General features: G+C 42.5%; 1 protein-coding gene and 1 long non-coding RNA gene across 3 annotated transcripts in view; one reads left to right on the forward strand and one right to left on the reverse strand.

Moving 5' to 3' along the window:
• TRABD2B (TraB domain containing 2B) overlaps nucleotides 1–22,564 on the forward strand; it is a 261,641-nt gene that overhangs the window by 206,003 nt on the left and 33,074 nt on the right. For both annotated transcript variants that reach the window (XM_053951106.1, XM_053951105.1), the window contains one exon: nucleotides 14,991–15,081. In XM_053951106.1, the coding sequence (XP_053807081.1) occupies nucleotides 14,991–15,081 (91 nt within the window). The remainder of the gene's footprint in view (nucleotides 1–14,990; nucleotides 15,082–22,564) is intronic.
• Nucleotides 16,964–22,152, reverse strand: LOC128792585 (uncharacterized). The gene is made up of 2 exons (XR_008432458.1): nucleotides 21,648–22,152; nucleotides 16,964–17,114 (listed from the first exon to the last, which is right to left on the reverse strand). It is a non-coding gene; the product is annotated as an uncharacterized LOC128792585 (long non-coding RNA).

Below are 22,564 nucleotides of genomic sequence, written 5' to 3' on the forward strand. Positions count from 1 at the left end.
TTGAATGTCTGGGGCCACTGTACAGATCTCTTATCCTCCTCTGTATGATAATGGGTGGGTGATATACAGACTTATCATCCTCCTTCTGGAGCCCTCCTTCTGTCTCAGAAAGGAATGAGAGACAGAGGGGAGAGTGAGACTTCTTAATGTGCCTTGGGAATTCATGGCAGATCTCGAATCTCTCAAGGAATGTTTTTCTTGTTTCACTCCATTGGGAATTGTCTCTGACATAGTCAAAAACATGTTCAGAATGAGTCTCTTTCATTTTGTTGGCCTCTCTATTGCTCTTGTCACTGACCCAAAACCTTTTGATTTTTTTTTTTTCTTCTGACGTTCTTGAGCTAATTGGCCTCAATGAAAAAGTGGTTTGTTTCCTGCAGAAACTTGGCTGTGACAAAAAGTGTGGAAGTTGGGAGAAATCTGGGATAGGCCAGTGTCAAAGGGCTTATATTATAGCCCAGAATAGTCAGCCAAAATATAGTGTGAGAGCATCATAGGTGGAGCTCAGTCGAATGAAAAGTTCTGCAGGGTTTGGGCACAAAAATGCCAATAGGGCCAACAATGAATTTCTTACTTCAGTCAGGATTATCTCAGTTTCATCCACAAAGGAGCAGATAATTATTTAATTGGGTAATTATGGGCTGGATTCGTTCAAGAAGGCAGTCTTCTGCCACAAGAGGCAAGTGGCAAGAGGCCATTCTTTAGGCAAGGGGATCTTGTCCGCTGTTCACATTCTGCTCGCCTGTAATTGTGTCTGCCCAGTGCTCTGGAGCTCTGGTGTCTCCAAACCAGCTGGAAGTAAGGACCCCACATTGCACAAGAGATGCCTTCTAGGTGTTTTTCATTGAATTCAATGAGCACACAAGGAGAAACTTTGAAGCGTTGTAAATGAAAGTAAAGAGCTAGACTGGACAGGTTTGCAGCCCCAGAAGCAAATGGAGTGCTGTGAGTTGAAGACTGAAGGAAGCAGTTTCCTCATGTGCTTTTCTGTAGTATAAATCTCTGATCAGATCCCTTGGATTCAATGAGAGTCTTGTTACTGACTTCAAGGGAAGTAGATGGAACTCTGCAAAGTGGTATTTTGGCTCTGAACCTCTTGTCTGTGGATATGACTTTAACAGCCAGGGAAGGTCCCACCACCATGTTCAGGCTTTAAGGTACTGCAAGTAGATCTCAAGAAAAAGACAGAAGCCAAGGATCAGGAATTTCATCCACATTAACAAGACCTGGACTTAGTCTAGAGCAGTGGAAATGATTTATGTCTTGTTTTGTTGGCTGAACCAGATGATTGAAGGAAAAGTTATATTGGGTCAATGGTGAACAAAAACGTTTTCATTTTCTCACCAAAACAAAAGCCTGGAAGAAAATTCAGGCACTGCAAAGTGTTTAATTTAATGTCCGTGTTTGTGTTCTTTTTGAAATTGAATGTACGCATAGTCCATTTCAGTAAATCATTGCTGCATGCTTTGAAATAAAACTGTGATTTTTAAAAAAATTTTGGTTTGTTTTGGAAACAGCAAAGGACAGTATTCCAGCACTCTTAAATTCCTCATCAGTATTCCTAATGTAATTTGGGAACTATTTTGGCTATCAAAAAAAAGATCTTTTTTTTTTTGGCAGATGAACTACAGAGTGTAGACCATCCCCACCCCATGTACATCTAGATACCAGCTCCATTATGAACTCTGTTTAATCCTGAGACCCACTGATTTATCTGTCGAGCTGGTACTTAATACAAAGACACTCAGCTTGAGAGCATAGCCAACAGACACGAGGGAGAGAGAAGATGGGAATGTTCAGTTTGTCCTTATGGAAGCTTTCCTTTTCCAAAATGAAGTCTTAGCTGGGGAGGGATTACTTTTCTTCTGTATCTATATATCTATCTTTTTTTTTTCCTAATAAAAATTCAGTAATTCCTCTTCCTCTGAGTGATCTCTTAATGAACTGTCTTTTATAATCTTCGGGCCAGTTGCAGTGATGGTTTAAATCAGTGTGACTCAGCTAACACTATTTAACTTCTAACCCATAAAGCTTCAAAACACACAGTCCCTGACTTATCTCAAGCAAATGACTGCTTCCCTGGAGCCGGCTAGGGCTGCTGGTGTTATTAAAGTTAAGCAGGAGTCTCCATGTTCTGCTGTGTTCAAGTTTAAAGAGTAAGGTGATGACACTTCTCTTTTGCTTTTGTAATTTCTTGGAGTTGTTCTCCTTCCCTTCGGTATGTGTGGTTTAAAAGCAGTCCATCATGTTGCAGACTCTATAAACTGTGGGTTGCTTAATTTGTGTGATTCATAACACAGGAAAAAAAAAAAAAAAGAGCCATCATCATTCTTGGTATTACATCCAGCTCTGTTACCCAGAGCATTGACCTTGACCAGCTAATGATAGGTATTTAATATATGTGTGTGTCTGTATATATAGATATAAATATTCATTATGTGAGGTCTGAGATCGTAAGGGAATGCTGGCAGTGCCAAGTTTTGTTCGATGGTTCAGCTGTGCCAAACTCTGGGTTCCTTTAATGTACCATTAGAAAAAACCCCAGACTTTGCTTGAATGTCATCCAACTTTATTAAGAGAAAGATCAAGCGTAATCTTATTAAGCTTGTCACTCACAAACCATAAGGGTGCAGCCTTGGTGTGTCTGTTTGGTCCACATGTGCGAACAATTTTGCCTCTTGATACTCAAACAGGGGCTGTTATTCTTTAATGAGGGCTGTGAATAACAGAGCTACACATTGCAAGCTTGGTGATGTGCTCACACGCTCGTGTGTTAACAGAAAGGGGTGAAGGTGGGGATTGTTTGTTTGGATTTTGACATGTTCCTCAAGCACGCTCGAACCCACACAACCACAATGTTTTTCAAAAGCTGTTGTGTATATTTTGAGGTTTCTGAACTTCCATAATAACTTAGTCAGCTTTTGAATGTGACCATGTGTCAGAGTGGACAGCTGTATCAGGAAAACTTCACAGGAGCACTGAATCTCCCTCTTTTTGGTTTCACTAGAAGTCTGCTCCCTGGGCCAGTATTATGAGGGGATGTTCAGATAAATTGTGCTTGCCTTCATTGTTGCTCCTTTTCCCCAGTGTTAACAGCTGGGCAGCAGGAGATAACAGTGGAAACCACTACTGTTTATACCAGTGTAAAACCAAAGTACCGCAGTGGGGACTCAAATCAAATATTTCTGCTTGCTCAAAACATGGATGTATATAGAAATTCTGTGTATTTATATAGAAAAAACCCTAAATTGAAACTGGTCAGGATGTTTAGCCATGTGGCTGAGAATAGATCTGTGTGGGTAAAACTCACAAAAATAGCTAGTAATGAGTGGACTGTTGAGGCACATTTGATAGTCTAATAGGGAATAAATTTGTAATAAGAAGAACTTCTCCATAGACATAGCATATATGACTTAGTACTTGAGGAATACAGCTTTCCAAGACTTCTAGTCAATTAAATTTTGAATTTGTGAACAAGTTATCCTTTGTCCATGGGGATGTGGGGGCTTGATACAACTGTTTGCATGCCCAGAGTAGCTTACAAATGGAAGCATTTGTAGGATGAAGCTCATCTCTGCTGGGTTGGGATAGGTATTCATACACCATCTTTGCAGCTGAGAATCTTTAATTACTGCAGGACTATGTTCTGTTCTTCTCCCACTACACAGATGGTCTCTCTGACAGATAAGATTTACTTACCCTTCTGGTAGAGCATTTGCCATTGCTGGCTGGAAACTCCCAGTCCTTCCACCACAGGACCTTTAGCCAAAGGACTATCTGTCCTTCACAAAGCACTTCTGTCTTCAGTTTTGCTTTTAAAGAAAGAAAAAATAATTAAGAAAATACACGGCCGTGGAATCTCCTAATTTTGTCAGTGTCCTCTGGAGGTCCTTATTCTAATTTATACCAACATCTTTAGTGTCAAAGCTGATCAGATCCATCATGCTTAGGCAGAGCTGATCCTGGTTTATGATCTGTCATGCCCAGGCAGAGCTGATCCTGGTTTATGACATTTAGATGCACTAAAATGGGTACTTTCTACCCCAGTTTTCTATTATTCCACATCTTTGGCATGCTTTATATTTCAAAGGAAATGTAAAGATCTTTTCCAACACCACATGTGTCTCAGGGTCTTGTAATACCATATTCAGCAGCTTCACAAATATCTGTAGTGTGTTTCTGCCTTCCTTTTCTCCTCAGGGGCAAATGTTTGTTGGCGTGATCTGCCCTGTTTTGGGGGTTTGCTTCCCAATGTCAGGAAAGGCATGAATCAAGCAGCAAGCCTTGGGCATGGAGTGTAAGGTGGGAAACAAGTCAAAGTTTGCACCTCCTGGAATGCCACAGAAGCAGCATCTGACCCCAGTCTGAGAGCGTTCTGTGGACTCTTGGGGCTTATTTCTCCTGCTTTCCCTCTGTGGGAAGGACCTCAGCCTAGGGCCTCAAAGCACTCCTTGAAAAAGCCCCTTGCCTGCACTGGCAAGGCTCATTATGGTGCTGCAAAGGAATCCTTAGCTGAATTAAAAGGCTGAGGATGATCTTTTAGGGCAGGTTTCCACTGCGTGGTTGAATGGATTTGGAGATGCCTGGTGTAGCTTGTGAGGTGGCAAATGATCTACGTAGCACAGAGCAGTTTTCGATGGAGCAATTAGCTCAACCCTTGCAAGTCGTACAGCTGCGCCAAGCTGCCTTTAGAGCAGCGCCAGCTAAAACCACAGAGCAGCACTACGTGTAATTGCCTTTAATCCATGATCAAGGACAAGCTTGGAATCATGCCTGCTGCGGTGTGCTCCTCTGTATGGCAAAAGGGAAAGGCTTGAGTCCAAACTGGAGACCAGGTGGTGTCTGTTGTGCTCAGCGGGGACATGTCTCAGCAAAACCAGAGGGCATCCAGCAAGAGGAGGGAACACACACCTGGGCACAGGTGAATCAGGGTCCATGAGCTCCCTGGAGGACTTGCCCTCAGCTGCTGATGGAGACCATCGAGGGTGTCCTGCCTCCAGGTGTTGCACTGGCTGGGCAGCTTCCAGATGTTACCGGTGCTGCACGGATTAACCTGGAAGAAAAGGCCATTTCCAGGTTGGGGTGACGCTCACCTTATTCACAGCCTCATTTGTGAATTTTCAGGGGTGTTTTTCTGCAACAACAGTGACATCCAGTGGCCGGCTGGATTTTTCTGGGAAAAGGACGAACCACAGTCAGTCTTAACAATGTGAAGTTTTTTTATAGATTAAAAAATCCTGACTAAGGAGGCTCAGTTTGGGTTTCCTTGAAGAGTTTCCTTTAAAAAAAGAAAGTCTGGTGAATTGGTTTCTGTTTTTCTATGTCCATGGGGTAGAAAGCATCAATACTCTCTGCTCTAGCAAGGAGTTTGTTCCGTGTCCATAAACTCCAGGGGGCTGGCAATTTGCTGAGGAATCACTCTGTTTTGTGCTAAGGCATCACCACGTTTTTCACTTATGAGACGTCCACAGTCCAAATAAACCACCAGAAAGGAGCTCCTGGAATAGATGAAGAAAGCAGTGTAGTCTGTAAATAATTGACTGAGAGGTCAAAACCAGAAAGAACAGGCAAGGATCCGTGTCCTGCCAACTGGGAGCTTTGATTTGTGGTTTTCAAACTGCTTTTCAAACAGAAAATGACAGCTCATCTTGTAGTCTTTTGAACTAATTTCATAGATTCAACAGACATTGCCCCCAAATAACTTTCCTGGAATGGTTTGATCTCACACTAAAGCAGAATAAAGTTCTGCTTAGTTCAGTTTAGAGCTGTCTTGCGCAAACTAAAGGAACTTGGGGAAGCAGGTTCCAAGCAAACACAGTGAAGTGCAGTTTCACACCAGGCTTGATTACATTGTGGACACAGTATATTGTAGGAGTCAAATGCATCTATGAGGCCAAAAACGGACAGACTCAAGAGTCCAGCTCACTTCTGAGCCTGAAGATAGACCATGGCCCTCAGCCCTATTTATTTCCTATAAGAAGCCATTTAGTGCATCCTTATTACCTGCCAGAAGCCTTTGTCAAAGTCAAGCAAAGGTGCTGCATTTCATAACACTGGCTGTGTGCTGAGAGCATCTGAGGTCCCACATGGTCTGGTCCTTGCTGGGCTTCAGAGATGCCTGCACAAGTTCAGTGAGATACCCAGCTTGCAAAAAGCTGTCTTCCTGACTGAGGAGCTTTCCAAGGCCCAAAGCTGCCCTGAGCTCTGACTCCACCAAGTCCTTGAGGTGTTTTAGTGCTATGTTCACAGTTACCTTTGCAAAGAAGGCAGGAGTTAGGAAATCTAGTTTCTCCCTCTTACCCCGGCCTGTGCCTGGCTTTGGCAAGCAGGTCCATGTGCATTCCAGACTGTTTGGGGTTGGCTCAGGGGATTTGTGATGGGATATGAAACCCTTCTCTCAGAGGCTGCTTGCCCTGCACTGGCTGTTCAGGGGGCCGGCAGCAGCTTCTGTTGAAAGAGCTGATAACTGTGGTTCAGGTGGGAGAGGGTTGTCTACTTCTACTACTGCACATGCACTAATAAGGCACCTTGGGTACAAAAAGAGGCTGCATTTCCTCACCTCATTTCTTGAGGCATTGGTGACAGCTGGCAAAGAATGTTAAGACAGTGCATTTCACACCAGACTGTCTGCACTTGGGGGATCTGATGGTCCCAGAGATGCCTCCAGCACCCTGGGAAGACTCTTAGAGGTGCTGAGTTTTCTTTAGATTTTCCTCAGAATCATTTCCTTATCTTCTTCTGCAGTGTTAGGGATGGTGAAGTACCAAGATTTTGTACATTGACCTTGTCCATTGGAGAGGGTCCCATGAGGGACACGGAGACAAGTTCCCTGTCACACAGCTGCATGACTGGCACACACCTCCAGTCACACCCTTGTGTAGAAAGGTATATTCCCAACAATATAGTTCAGTGAGGAGCATGCACCTTAAAAAAAATAAAATAAAAACAATGAAAAAATAAAATGTCATCTAGTCGTGGCATTCTGCTAGAGGGGAAAATGCCAGTAACCATTCTCCATGCAATATCTCAGACTGAGTAAGCCCTGCCTTTACTCATAGTAAAACTGGGGACAAAGTCAATCAAACTTCTGTTTCAGCCCTGCCCACATAATTTTCCTCCTCCTTATTTTTTGCCCTGGTAAATTGATGCAGCTTATTCCAGCAAACACAACCAATACATTTTACAGAATAAACCCTTCAAATAATCAGGCTTTGTTGTTTGACTCTCAAGGGATCCTATGTTTTCTTTAAGAATATATGCTGAAATTGTCATTCTATGTTGGACCTTCTCTCTGTGGAAAACTCCTCTAATGCCACATAAGTGAAGCAAGAATATGAAATAGCCCAAATGGTCCTATAATCAACCAAAGCCCTGACAGGACAGCTCCCTGTCCCGTGCAAACTCTGGCATGACAAGAAAGGTGGGGGACAGGGCAGAAAAGGGAATGATGGGGAAGAAGGATGGGCTGTGTGCAGTGTTCAGGAGCTTCTGGGCAGTAGCAGGGTGGCTTGGTGGGTCACCATGTCTGATAGACACTGAGGCTAAAGGAGCTCCTTAAGCTCACATGGTGGATGGAAAGAGACTTGTACAGAGGGCTCATGTTCTTCCCAAACCTAGTGTTTGAGCTGTTGGAATGAATTGCTCTGTGGAGGTGCCATCCTCTCCAGTGAGACTCACCAGCACAGACCACTCTCTTCATTTGGAAGTGTCTGACGCAGCTACAAACTGACACAGAGGGCAGAGGAGATTCTTAGGAGGTGACCTCACTTCAGCTCTTACTTGTGTTGTTTTTCTTAACCCAAGTGAAACAGCTGGTTTTGACTTGGAAGAAATTGGAGCTTTTTTTTCCTCCCCGAAAAAATCATTTTATTGTTTACCACATATGTTTAGGGCAAGTCTGCTAGGGAAAGTGCTCCAAGACTTCGAAGACAGCAGAGAACTGAGTGGCTGAGCTCACATTATGGCAGTGCATTGAAACTGGTAACAGAGGGCTGTACCAGCAAGGAGCCAGTTCCAAACTGGTAAACTCTGTCCCACCTCATGCTGAGCCTGTTGAGGAGTGTGCATTGCACTCCATGGTGCTTCTGGAGAAGGATTTCCATGGTGTGGCATTTGAGTACCTCAACAATAGCTCCATACCCTTAACAGAAGGGCTGCTCAGAAAGGAAGATCAGAAACGGAGAGACATTGGGGGAGTTTATTATACTTGGGGGCAGAAAGGAAATAGAAGTCTGTGGGAATCTATCCTTCACATTGAGATGCTCCAAGTATAGAATTGCACTGCAGATCTCTGAGACACCCCAGGGAAGCACAAATCTGTGCTCTATTAGCCTGGCGTCAATCTGGAATAACCCCCTCTACTTTTGGCCCCTCATCTCTCCATTCTCCCTCTGGCTACGGTGTGGCCTTTCTCCAGAACTTGTTCTGTAAGTGCACTCGGGTGAGAGGGGAGAGAGGTGATTACATGCAAGAAAAGAATGAAGGGGAGCCATGGGAGGATTGCTGGACGTTGGATTTGCTGCACGCTTTGGCTTCTTATGTGTTATTGCTGTGATTGCCATGACTGTCCAAAAGCGGCTATGAGTCAGTTCCTCACAACTGCACAGAATAACAACATCAAGCGAGAGGAAAATGATTTCTCCATCTGCTTGGAGAACGGGTGGCATGATGTAAGGAGTCTATGATGAAAGCCTGCTTTACAAGACCATTGCACGTGGCTTGTGCAAAGTATTTTTTAAGGCATGCTTTGGACTTGGACACTCCTGCCAAATAGGGGAAGAGGAAAGCTCGTTCCCTGCATTTCCAGCTCTCTTTCACAGCTTTTTGCATAATGCTGCAATTTCCAAGTGCAAAACCATGTCCTGAAGCAGAGCAAAAGCCAGCAACCTGGGGTGACAGACTTTTCTGGAAGGTGGGGCCTTTGATAGTCCCATTCTCTTTGGAAAGCCCACAGAGCTCTTGTTTCAAACCTGAACACCAGCCTGTAGGAAACTTTTGTTACATCTCGTCTGGTGTGGTAGGACTGCATGTCTCATCCTCTGGTATGGTATGGCTCACATTTCATACTAACTGGGGTAGGCTGGGTTCCTTCAAGCTATTTCCAGAAACTTCATTCCCCTGTTGGATCCCCACAAGCATGAATTTTGTTCTCGTTATCAGTAAAGTTTAAAATCAAAATATTCAGGCTGTCCTAACATCATACTCATGCCTAGGTGCTGCCTATCACCCACCTAATCCATTACCTGGTGTCATTCTTTGATAAGACACTTCACATCAGAGGGGTACTCAGGCTGGGGGAATCTTTCAGATATATCTAGGTCCAACTTGCAAAAGCAAGATCTGCACAAATCCAGCATTGGCTCCTTGTCAAAGTGCATTCAAGATACTTTTTAAAGACCATCCTTACCACTAGAGTGAGATTTCAAGGAAGAAAGAGGTTCAAGAACAAAGAGCAGCAATTGTTTGGCAGTGAGGGTCATCACGAGGAAGGCTAAAGAGCCTCCAGTTTTTAAAGCATGTTATTCATTAGCAAAGAAATACGCTGGACAAGGAGTGAAAGGCAATTAAAAACTGGGAGGGTTTATCCGCAACAGTGATTCCCCACCATGGGTCTCTGGAACATGTGTCATGTCAGAAGAGAGTAATGTGGAATGGCATGTGGTTCCCAGTAAATTCCTGGTGTTACCCAGAGACCTCTGGGTCAGACTGGAATGCTATAGTGGAGAAATTATCAAATTCAAATAAAAGTCATTGCCTGGAGTGTTTGCTGTAGCTCCTTACTACAGCCGCATCTTGACAAATTCATCTTTGAGCTTCCAAAATACTGAGCCTTGACCATTGTACAATAAGAGGAATGGAGATGCAGTTTTAGAGGCAGCAGGCAAAGGGACCACAAAGTATTTACCCCAACTGTGAAGGGGCAGCTCTCAACCCTTTGCCTTTTTCCCTACACTAATTCTTGTGAAGCCTTCCTACCATAAACACTGTGGTACTGCCAAGGAGCTTGAGAATCAGCATCAAGGGAGAAGGAGGAATAGAGGCTGCCGCTTCCTGATTGCAGAGCAGCCCAAGGTCTAAATGGCAACAAAACGTTATACATAATGTCTGATTCACTGTGTGGAGAATGTAAAGAATTGAGACCTCCCGACACAGTTTACATTGGCCCTTTTTATGACTAATTGTGCAGAAAATAGCTCTGCTTGTAGTGTGCATGGAAACAGTTCAGATTTCTGCTGTGTGTCAGCTAATGGCTAGCAAGGCTTTTTTAGCACAACTTCAAAGGCTCTAGCAATGGAGGTCCTTTGTGAGGGAATTATCTCCTGCTCCTTTGTACCCCGTTATCCTTCTAAGCCATGGAACAAAGAATTGCGAAAAGAATAGACAAAGTAATTTGTAGTAGATCTCTAAACCTAGATAAAGTACATAACATTTGCTTAAAAACATTTTTTCTGCTTCTGTCATCAAAACATGGTTATAATTTTTCTGTGTAGGAACACCCAAGTTCATCTAACTTTTGAGGGATGCAACCTGATGCTTAGGTTATTGATGAGGGTCACTAGGATGTCTGAAATGGAAAAGGAGAGCTTTAGTTTATGTGGTCAATTAAAAAATACATGGCTGTCAAGAGTTGGCTGAGAAGTGTCTTTCTCTCTGCCTCAGGATATTCCACTAAGAAAGGAAGAAAGTGCATTCTTTCAGCAGTGTGTTTGTGCATGGATGTGCTTTAAGGAAACCACGTATATTTCACATATTTTTTACATATTTTTTAGTAAAAAAAAAAACCTAATTGATGGTTTATTCTTTTTTTCTTCCAGTGAAAAATGAAACCTCAGGGAGATAAGGAAACACATTACATGGATCTGCTTTCTGTAGTCCTAAGCACAGTTCTTAATTAAAAATAAAAAAGCAAACCAGGAATGGAAGGTCTGTGATTAATGTTAGCAGCCATGCTGTATAATGTGTTCCTCCACTGTCTCCAGATCCTTGTCTCAAAAAAACAAGATGTGAGTGAAAGGAGAATAATCTTGGCCTCATCAAATTTAGTAAGAAACCCCCTCTTAAGTGCAGCAGCCACACTGACTACTCCACTGTGTTTGTGTTGAGGTTCAAACTACAAAATTACTGTGTTTAATACTGGGTCTTGTCCTCAAGCAAATCCCATGAGTATCTCCTTATCCTCAGAGGGTGGAAGAATTGCATCCACACCTGGGCGTTTTTAATCTTTAGCTGTTAGGGATGGCTGCTCTGCAAATCTCCATGCCCAAGTACAGACTTTCTCTTCAGGTCCCTATGCAGAAAATGTTTTATGTCTGCTTTCTCTCCTTTTCCACTTCCATGGATTTCCCAAGGCAGCTGATGTTCTGACCTCTCGGATCCAGTTTTCATCAGCTGTCAAGATAAATTTGCTTAATACTCCAGGAATGGTTTATTCAGGTTTAGACTGAAGAGGGAATAGTGATGGAAATGCAAGATCATTCCCTTGCCTCTCTAACCTGTCTGATATATCTCTAGATGCACTAAATTTTCAGTCATTATACTTTCTGGAGGTTTTTCCCAGGCCAGGAGGAGAAATTTTAAAAATATTTAAGCAGAAGCATACTTGCACACACACACACATATATATATAAAGCTTTTTTTTTTTTAATCTATAAATAAAAATTAAATCCACTGATGTTATAAAGAATACGACAGTTACTGCATACTCTTTTTGCACTTTTGAGCAGCCAGAGGCAGCAATTCAATGTTTTTCACTGATGCTGAGCTTAATTGTCTCTGATATGCAGGTTATTTTGTTTTCATCACATAGGCTGTCAAAGTATTCTGTTGTTGTTAATATCTAACAAGTGAGTCCTTAGTTGTGTGTGACTAGGGAGAGTTATTTTATGTAAGATATTTCTCATATAGAAGATTTTCCTGGATTTTAAAACTAGAAGGGATAATTATGATGGACTTCACAGCAGGAGGCAGGCCAGGACAATTCTTCCAGGAATTCTTTAACCTTTCATGTTTCACATTATCTACCTACACTGGACCTCTCAAGTGCCACCTTTTTCCTTAAACCTCCCCCTTCCACATCTCTGATCCTGAGGAACTCCTTGCCATGGGATAACATGGATCATGTTGGGAAATGTCTGTGTGGGGTGGGAAAGACTGCTGGTCTGAGCTTGTATAATTTCATGTTTTCAATCACTGAAGTAGAACACGATTTCAGTTGCTTGTGCTGTGCATGAGTTGGCTACAACAGCGTTACCATGATGTAAAATGAACAGGTGGATACAAAAACAACCTTAATATGTGAATTCTGACTGGACAGAGAAGTTAAGACAAATAGAAGTCAGAAATTTTCAATCAGGTGGAGAGGATGTATTAACAGGGCAAGCTGGTGATGAGATGAGTGGTAATTTACCCAGATGTACGTGGATAATACAAACAGGTAAATTCTAAGCAGATTCTAAAGTTTTGCAAAGACTTGCTCCTGCCATTTCCTAGTAGTTGTTAAAGTTTCGGGCTCTGTTGATGTATGTGGAATGGAGAATTATTTGGGGGTCAGCTCAAAGTTGGATTTTGCTTTTGATTTTTTTATTTCTTTATATTTCTCTTCTCTTGTTTGAACCAGAGCACTGAAAATATTTTAGTATGTATTGGATTGTGGACATACAATGAAATAATGATGATGTTCACATGGATATTTGTGATTAAGATTTTAATTTATTTGGGAATCTGAAGTTGAGGGGTTTTTAATTGAAGCTGGCATTCCTTCCAGTTAGGAAAGGCAAAATTAAAAGAACAAACACTATTGCCATGCTGCCCAGCAGATCACCAGCCCCAGTGGCTGGCAGCTTTCAGCATGGTATCCACACAGAGGGCAGGAATGGGAAGTCCAGGAAGTGTCACTTTTTGGTCTTCATCTATCACTTGAAGGGACTTGCAGGCTCTACTGAGGAGCTGACACTGTTGGCAGACCTACCATTGTGTGGTTGAGGAGTCAGAGCTTTTGCATAGTTACTTTTTTCCCTGAGTTTAAAAGAGTTAAAATTGGTTTCTCTTGTGCTGTCATCTTGTCAAAGATTTGCTGGATTCAGGACAATTATTTACATTAAGAAATCTTTTGGCATTTAAGACTCTGGCTCAGGGAAAATAAAGTGGACTCGGAAATGTCTTGGACTCTGATACCTTTGACTTTGGTTCCTCAGTGTCACTTTGCCAGTGACAGAATGGGGACCTTTGTTTGCCTTGGCCACTGCATAAAAAAACAGGATATGATCAAATCCAGTTAATAATTCACAAATGTCTCATTTCTTGAATCTCTGAGGGTGTATAACACATTTTTGGGACTGTTCTTTGCTGCTTTGGCTTTTGTTATAAGTAAGTTAGAAAGGAGAAAATCAAATTTTGAGTTTTCTTAAAAGGAAGTGGAGGAATCCTAGAACACGCCAGGGCTCTGCAAATGTACATTTAATCATTTAAAGAAATATCTTTTGGCTAAAAGCTCTTACCAGCACTTGCAAGTTGCACTCAAAGCCATACAGCCACATCGTTCCAACAACTGAGGCGCGTTAGCGCCCTTGTTGGCAGTGGGAGCAGAGGCATGCAGGCTGAGCAAATCCTGGGGGCTGAATGCTCTCAGATTCATCAGGACTTTGTGTAGGGTGAGTGAGGAATCTCGGGGGAGACTCTGCTGGTGGCTCCATCGGCTCCTTCCACAGCAGTGTCCTTGGAGGAGTGCTCAGGCATCTCTTGCCTGCTTTGATTTTTTCAGTGCAAAGCATTTGGTTCTGCTGTGGAGCCAGGCAGTCAGAGACATCTCCTGCAGACACTTCCACTGTGCTTCAGGCAAGCACACGGTCTCCAAGCAGCAGCAGCAAACCAGAGGAGTGAGTTCCTACACCCCACAGCATGGTGGAACTCTCTCCTCCAAGATGCCACAGGCACATGGAGGCTTGGGCACATTCCTGGTGAATTGGTCTGTTCAGAGCTGGCAGTGAGGTGCAATGACCTGGGTGTAAATGGGGGTCACCTGGCCCTGCAGAGCTGGAAGTTGATAGATATAATGGAAGAGGATTGTTCTGTTCTTCCTCCATGTCAGTCATGGCTGCAGTTGGAGACAGGTTACAGTGCTATGCAGATTTTAATAAACCCATTTGTGGACTTCTTGCTCCCTTACTTTATATATCCAACCCATCCTGCAAACAGTGTGGGACTCAACAATAAGTTGAAAGCTTTGGCTGGATTACACTCCCTTACTGATTCTGTGCTCAAAGCCCTTTGAGGGCTCCCATTGACTCCGGTGGGATTTGGTTCAGATTTCAAGTATATGGGACCCCCTTAAGTGAACTCTTTCAAGGCCCATACACACTGCAATACTTACTGGGCTCCTTGTTACTTCTGTGAATAGGAATGTGACCTTTACACTTCTAACAAAGAGCCCTGAATTACAGGACTGAATCTTCATGTTCTGGGAGAGATAAGGTTACCATCCCAGCTCCTCCCAGCCCCACTGTGCAGGTGGCTGAATGGCTGATGAGGCAATTCCTGAATCACTGTGGTTTTAGTCAGACGAGTGCTGAACATGCAGTATAGCAGCCTGAGTTTCTTCATTAGCACATGTCCATGAGCAGTGATGGTCAGGGTTGTAAGTTGTTCCATTTCAAGAGTCAGAGCCCTAGTAGTATCCTTTTGCCACTACAGGGTCATTCTGATCTCCACCTTGGAAATTTATTTAATCAGTGTACATCCGAAAAATGGTCACAGTGGAAGGCAAGACTAGCAACCCAACTAGGTTTCCTATTATCCACCCAGTCTCTTGGCCATGTGAGGGGAGGGAGGGATAAATGAAATGGAAGAAGAAAGTGTTTGGGCTATATGCTGTCCCTTCCTCTGGTCTAGTTTTTGGTACCCTTGACTCCCAACGCTGCTGTTCCAACAGGAGAAACTCAAGCAAGTGAGAGTAGTAGTTTGATTGACAGTGCTATTTTCTACCTGTATTTTAGGTCACTTCCTGGGTAACAACACTGTGATTGATGTACTGAGACAAGCAGGATTTGAAGTGGAGCACACCCCTCCTGGACAACCAATTGGAAAGTAAGCAGCTGCCCACAGATTATTAATCACTTTCTCTCCTTTTTTCTCTCCCTTTTTCTGTGACTAAGCAAGATCATTGCATTAGTATAGGAGGTGGGTGAGGAACCTCCCTTTCCCACCCAATTTCCAGACAAAAAGTGCATTGTAAAGCATCCATTGTGTGAGTTTGGAAACATATGGAGCCTGAATGGCTGGTGTTTTTGTGGGTTTATTCCACTTGGGGACATCATTTATATCACAGCTGCTTCATTATACCAGCTCAGAAGTGCCATGGTTTCTTTAAAGAAACATTTCATTCAGATCATTTTCCCTCAGAGCTGTTTTTTCTTTCGCTCTCTGTGGGGTTTTTGTTGCTTCTCCATTGCAGACCTCTCTGTCAGGCTGCTGTTCTTCAGGTGGAATTTCAGTTTTTCCTGAAGGACCACGTTTAATGTAGCAGATGCATCATTGAAAGTGTGTTGGGCAGGTAGAGAGCAATTCAGTATTCCCTGAGCTTCTCCATATATCTGGTCAGGTAAAGCAGGCAAGGACTGATCAATAGGCTCTTGGCAATCTTTATTAGTATAAAATAAAACATGGCAGAAAATTGTCCTTAGCTGGTGAAACAGACTTCCTTCATCCTGCAGACTTTTCTTTTTCCTGGCCATTTAAATGAGGTCTCTGTCTGAAGAAATCACAGACAATAAAACCATGAGGGCTGGTGAGAGACCATCTAGCTTTGCAAAATCAGCCTTTCCCCTACATTCTGCAGATAAAATTTGGCCAAGGCTACTCTGTCATAGGATTGTTATCCTCATTAGGAGAAAGTGTTAGCAGCATGCTCCTGTCCCTGGTGGGCAGACATGACATGGTCCAAAACCAAGGTGAGTCTCAATGAGGAGGATTAATGGCAGAGGTAGTAGACCATGTCTGAAAAAGCTGTGTGCAATCTAGTTGGAAAATCTGGCTGATCTAACCTTGTTTGGGAAACATCCGCAGTGATTCATATAGAATATAATATGGCTCAACTGTACGTAAGTGTTCTTTGACAGAGCATTTATCCAAAATGCTTCTTGGAATCTGTTGAGCAATAAAAGCATCGTCTTAAATAACAATGGGGGAAAGAGGAAGAAAAGGCTGTTAAACACCACCAGTAAGAGCATATATTCAGAGGAGATTTAAGAAGCACTTTGGCAGGGGGAGAAAAGTCAACATGGTGCGGGGAAGAGCAGTAAACACTGTAGCAGTCTGAAGCTGGAAATTTTTTTACTAAAACCAAAAAAAAAAAAAAAAAAAAGCCAGAAAACCCAAGAAAACTGTAGCAGAACAGCCGAGGTGTACCATTCCTAGGTTTCTGACAAAGAAACTTTCCACTCAGGGAAGCAGACGCTTTCTTCAGCAATTTTAATTTAGTTGAAAGTATCATCTTCCCATGAAAAGTGTTTCAACTGGAAATTGTGAAACCATTAATTTATTGGCTGTTGCAAGCCCTTGAGAAGAACTAAAGATGCAGTAGTGTGAGAGAAGCCCAAGAATAGTCTCTGCTCTCTGGTGTTAGGCTATGTCTGTACACATCATCACAGACTTGAAATAAAGGATGGGGCAGGAAACTTGACTCAAAGCCAGTGCTTAATGTTGACTTATTTGCAGAGTGGGGCACCTCTATGTGCACATTCCCCTACCTTGGCAGCAGTGTCTTCTGTTCATGATGTCTTCCCTAAAATTCTGAATCCCTGGGGGAAATGCCCATGAAAGCAAGAGGGCTTGGACTCTGCCTAGATTGATGCGTGTGTCCTCAGCTGAATTGTCCCACACTGGGTAACTTCTGTTCTGTTCTGTTCTCTAACTTTTGTGTCGAGCAGGTTTGCCTGGACTAGAACCCTTATTCCAGTGGGGTCTGCTCTGAACATTGAACATAGAGAACTTTATTAAAGGATAAATGGTTGTGCAGGAATACTGGGTGGAGTCAAGAGGAAACACATGGTTGCCCCCCATAAGGATTAGATGCTCTGTGAGTTTTCCTGTGGTCTGATGATAAAGCAGATCTTCCAGTTCTAGATGAGAATAAAGAAAGAAAAATAAATTACATGGCAAAAAAGTCCAGCGTTGCCACTAGACTGAATTACTCAAGGTGCAGAAACAGCAGAAAACTATAGAAATTGTGAATAAAGAGCATTTAAATATATTCACAAGAAACAGCTTTCTGCCTTTAGAAGAAAAAAAGACTCTCAACTGCACATCAGGGACTGTATTGTCATTTTCCTGTAACTGGGGCTGTAGCTATCAGAAGTGCTTGGGGCTCCCTCTTAGAAATGAGGAGGCAAACCATCTTCTCTCTTTTTTTATAGAATAGCTTGTATTTTATGATTTCTGGGTGAGCTCCAGAAGACAGTCTAGCCAAACAGAGTACAACATCGCAATAGCATGACAACTTAATAGTTGTTGTTTTGTTTATGTTTATGTTATATTGTCATGTTGCTGTAATTGAGTGTCTTAAGGAACCTCACGTTTTTGTCTAGCCTTCCTTTTTTTACTCTTCTCTTTCCTTTTTAGAAGATGAAATAAAAACAATTGAAAGGCCCAGAAGAGGAACTATCTTGCTATAGTGTCTGTAGTAACAAGATATATACATCAAATAAACAAATAGAAGCTCAACAAATTTTGAGCTGCTTGTGAAGCAGAAATTGTTTTGTGGGTTACAGAGGTTGCAGAGGTGCAGGTGTTTTCATCTTGATTCTTGTGGAGCCATGCATGAAGAGGTATTTCTTTGTGCTAAAGCCCAAAAGAGACATTTCTGCTTTACTTCCAAATAAGTTGAATCAAGGGAATCAAGCCCACTGCATTGCATTCTGGCATTGACAATTGAAAAATTGGATAGTGTTCAGGGAAGATCAGCTGGATTCTAATGTGGAGTTTGGAGGGGGTGGACAGCACATGGAAAAAATGCAAGGGTTGGAAAAAAAATTGAGGCAGCTGCATGCTTATGTTTTAGCAAAGGGAATTCAAAAAAAGTGTTGTGGACAGACTGGAAGCAGAAGAGCGAAGAGGAACAGTTCTAGCTGGCACATAGGAATGTTTGAAAGTATATCAGATTGAATTTGAGGGTGGTTTTGGATGAATATCAATGATTCCTTGACAGTGATTTCCAATTTTTCTCAGGTTAAGTAAGAAGCCCCATTATATGAAAGTAACTTCAGCAAAACACTCATGCTATGTCCTCCTTACTACCAGTGCTGCCATGCCAAAAAAGCAAATGGTCATTTTCTTTAATCTCTCTGTTCCCAGAGCAGTATGATTATTACTGTTATTGACATGATTAGTAGTCTGATCTTTATTGTTCAACAATAATTCAGCAGCATTACCATAAATAAGTGGAGTATAGTCTGGTATGATGTTTAAACTCTGCTGTCCATTTTGGTTTTAGAAAGGACAAGAGAATCCCCTTGGTAGAAAATAACTAGCACTGTTCCTATGTATCAGAAAAAGAAAAGCCTTGGGAAGCATGAAACAGGACAAAGACCAAACCTGTTTATGCTTTCAGTTGCATACTGACTGGGTAAAGCCAGAGGATTGTTGGCTTCCTCTGTCCAAAATGCTAAGCATGGGTTATGAAATGGCTGCTCTTTAAGCCAACCAAACTGAATACCTAGAGTCTCACATTTCTGTTGTCTAGTGACAGGCACAAATTTGAGCCAAATCCTCCCTTTTCTAAGGTAGTGGGGAAAAATAAAGTGAGATCTTGTCTGGCTGGAAGAGATAGCCAAGACATAGAGGGGTCTGATGGCTCCAGAATCAGTGAACTGGCAAAGAAAAGTTTATATAAAGTACATTTAGCTGGTGTGGAGCTATTTGGGAACTCTTACTGACTGGATTTCTGAAATCTCCTGGCTCCTCCTGTTGATCTGCCTGATGGCCGAGTGTTGACCTTCCTGTGCCTCTTCCAGAATTCCACCAGCTGACTATTGAAAACACCTTCTTTAAAGCTCAGTCCCTTTCTGTAAAAGAAACCCTGTTCTATTCATCATGCAGAACAATGCCATAAACACTTGAGAACTTATTCTCACATTGGCTTGATTTGTTCATTTTGTTGCCTGAGGGAAGTGTCCTGAATCTGTTTGCGTGACAGCCTTCAGCAGCATTCATATTTGCTTCTTATTTTACTGGCTGTCATCCTTGTCCCCAGATAGAGGCAATGGAATATTAGTGGCTGAAGGCTGAATCAATATCTCATTACTTTGCCCTGAGATAAGAAAGGCAAGTTTGTTTTTATTTGGTTTTGTTTTTTTTTTTTTTTTTTGTTTTTTGTTTTTGGGTTTTTTTGATTGGTTTTTTTTTTTTGGGGGGGGGGTGTTGGTTTTTTGTTGGGTTTTTTTGTTGGGTTTTTTTTGTCTTTTGGTTTTGTTTTTTTTGTGGAGTTCTGCCAACTGGCTGTCCCTGCTCTTTTCTGTCTTCAGAAAACAGAGCTGCATGCTTGGGGTTGGGAGAGAGGAGGAGAAGGGAGAAAGTCTCCCCTTAGATGGATTCCAGTGGCTTGAGCAGATAAAGGGCCACAGCTGCTTCACATTTAACTGGAAAGAGCCAAAATGCAAGATCAATCCAGGAAGCACCTGTGTCCATGATGACTCTATTGTTGCTGGGTTCTCAGAATCAGCTCTGACCTTCTGCCATGTGCCAAGCCCTGACGTGCTGCACACCATCCTCTTGGCCAGAAGAACACGCAACAGTGCTTCTTTTTATCAGGCTGCTCTCTCCAAGGATGGGATCAGCGCTGCCTTCTTTCAGAATCGGGGAAATCAGGATGAATCAAAGAATTCAGCACAAGGTTTTATGTCTGCTTATCTGAGAGTTTGAGAGTTTATTGTAAATTCTCAGAGCACTGCTGGAGAAATTAATTACCCTTGCTCCTTCTGTTTGCACTTCCTGTCCCAGTTGAAGCACTGTGTCTTTGCTGTTGTAACTTACTCCTGTCCTTCTGTCTGAAGCAAAGAGCTTCCTCTTTGCTTCCCTTCTCCTATAGCATCCTACAGGTGTGATCCTGGCTCTACTGCTCATCGTTGTCTCAGGGTGGAAGTCTCTGCTCCCCGAGGAATGCTCTCTCCTTCCCCGTGGGCTGAAAGCACACTCTCCACACAGTGATGCAGCCATTTCACTCCATCAGGATCCCTAACCCTCTCAAGGTGATGGATAGAATTGGGAAAAATGTTTGACATAACATTCCCCACAGCCCCAGTTTGGTAAACCCAGTTTAGAAGATCCCAGATGCCCTCAGGAATCTCCCAGTACTTGCCAAGTTCCTTGGGATGCCTACAAAGCTTCAGCTTTCTGGTGCCTGCTAGTCAGGGTTGCTCTATTCTGCATAGCTGTTAATTTTTGGATGCATTAGGGAGAATGTTAACGTTGTTATGAAATAAGTAGAAGTTCATTTAGAAAATACACAAGTAGGAAAAAAATATTACAAGTGCTGTGACACTTTAATTGGAAATAACTGAATTAATTGAGGAAAAAAGAGCTAAGAAAGGTAGATTCTGGATCCCATCACTTCTGATACAGGTAAAAATGCACCTTTTTTTATGTGAGTGGAATAATCTCCCCATTGGGATGCAGCAGTTCTTCTTAAACCTCTTGTAAACCTTTGAATCTTTCACTTGATCTGGGCCTGAGGATCATACTCCCATCACTAGCTCCCTCCCCTGAGAAGAAAAGTGAATCTGTTATTTAGGGGGGCCCTTTGACAACATAATTTCCAGTAAGAGGTTCATAGGGATTAAATGGGGTTTATCTGCATGCATTGGTGAATTTATTGCCTCATATAACATTGGAGAATATGACTACTCAATACTTAAAATACTTAGCCATGAAAATATGCACACTACATTTTCATGTTCCTGTGTGCCCTTAAAATATCCTCCTTTGCAATTTAATTGTCACTGTTTCTATCTTACAGCCACAAAGCCTGGGCAAGCCAAATTAACTCTTAGGGGGAAAAACATGGAAGAAGGTCTCCAAAACGTGGTAGAGAAGCAAAGTCAACTTAGAAATTCTCAGCCATAGAAATTTAATTATCCTGTCACTTCCTGAGCAACACATTACTTAGGGACAGTGCATCTGTGTGTTCTTTAGGCCACCTTTAGACACTGAACACCTTCTGAGAGAATAGAATTTAGCAACTTGCTACAAAAAAAATCTGGGAAAGAGCAAGATAATTCATGGTGTTGGAGTAAGAATACAGAACAGAACTTCTCAGGAATTTCATGCTTGACTAGTTCTCCCAGTGGGACATTCACTTTGCTGTATAAACAGATTTTATCCTTGGTAAAATTTCTGGTTTCTTTTGAAAAAATTGTTTCATATTCCATAAAATTCTGTTTCTCTGGAACAAGGCCTCTGGGGAGACCTAGGCTTGCTTCTTTTTGCTCAAGGGCAGCTTGCTTGCTGAGCTGTCCTGAAGCCAGTGCTAAGGTTTCTAGGGTTTTTTGCTGATCTGTAGCCTATCAGTTTTAGGAGATCTGTATCTCATACTCCATAAACTCTCTAATAGTAAACTTACAGAGCCTTGGAGACTTCAAAAGTTCAGAGCTAGTTCTTACCTTATTTCCTAGCCAAATTTCAGCGTTCTTGTTTCCACAGGAGAAGCTGATTTTTCATCCTCTTTCTCCTTCCAGCCAACTCTAATGCAGATCTTTTCACCTCAGGTCATGAGTACGAGATGAAAATTTTGGTTTATAGTTATTAGAGATAAAGCTGATCCAACTTGCACTGAAGTTGTTGGCTTCCATCAGTGCCAGTAGCTTTTAGAGGTCATTGTTAATATGAGATGTTGCTGATCCTCTCCCATCTTCGGTTGTGAGGAGCCGTGAGGGAGTTGGTGGAAAACTCGGAGTATGTTCACACAGTTGTGCAGATGCTTTCTATAGTCCAAGTAAAAAGACTGGCTTTTCCAGAGTGGTGCTCATGGGCATCTTCAGACAAGTGGCCCAGCTTGCTTGCAGGAGGTGTCTGGCTGGTTTTAGGTGGCTAATCAAGTTTTAGATGGTTAGTCATTCTGCGAGATGTGTCACTAAGCTCATTTAAGCCTTTGGAAAAACTGCACCATCCCCTCCCCAGCGCTGTGTTGAAACAGTGAGGTTGTGTGACTTTGTTTGTGTATTCAGCCTGCACTTGTCCTGTGGATTGATGGCCTCCACCCCGGGCGACATCAATCTGGGCTGAAGTGCAGCTGCACTTTGTAACAGCTCAAGGGGCACAAAGGTATCAAGTGCTATTGTGTGGTTGGAAAGATGTCGTTTATCTGAGGAAGTTTGTGCTCTGTTTGCTGTCACTCTGTCTTTGCAATGCCGACTTCTCTTACCTTCACTATCACGTTGTCAGGCAAAGAGACCTCACACATTAGGACAGAGAGCTTTTCCACATCCAGAGCTGACTTCTTTTCCTTCAGCAAGAGGTCTGTGGGCTGTGCTGCAATCGATAGAGCTGCTTGATTTGGCATGAGTGTAGTAATTTAGCT

The sequence above is a fragment of the Vidua chalybeata genome, chromosome 9, assembly GCF_026979565.1.
Source record: "Vidua chalybeata isolate OUT-0048 chromosome 9, bVidCha1 merged haplotype, whole genome shotgun sequence".
NCBI classification, from domain to species: Eukaryota; Metazoa; Chordata; class Aves; order Passeriformes; family Viduidae; genus Vidua; species Vidua chalybeata.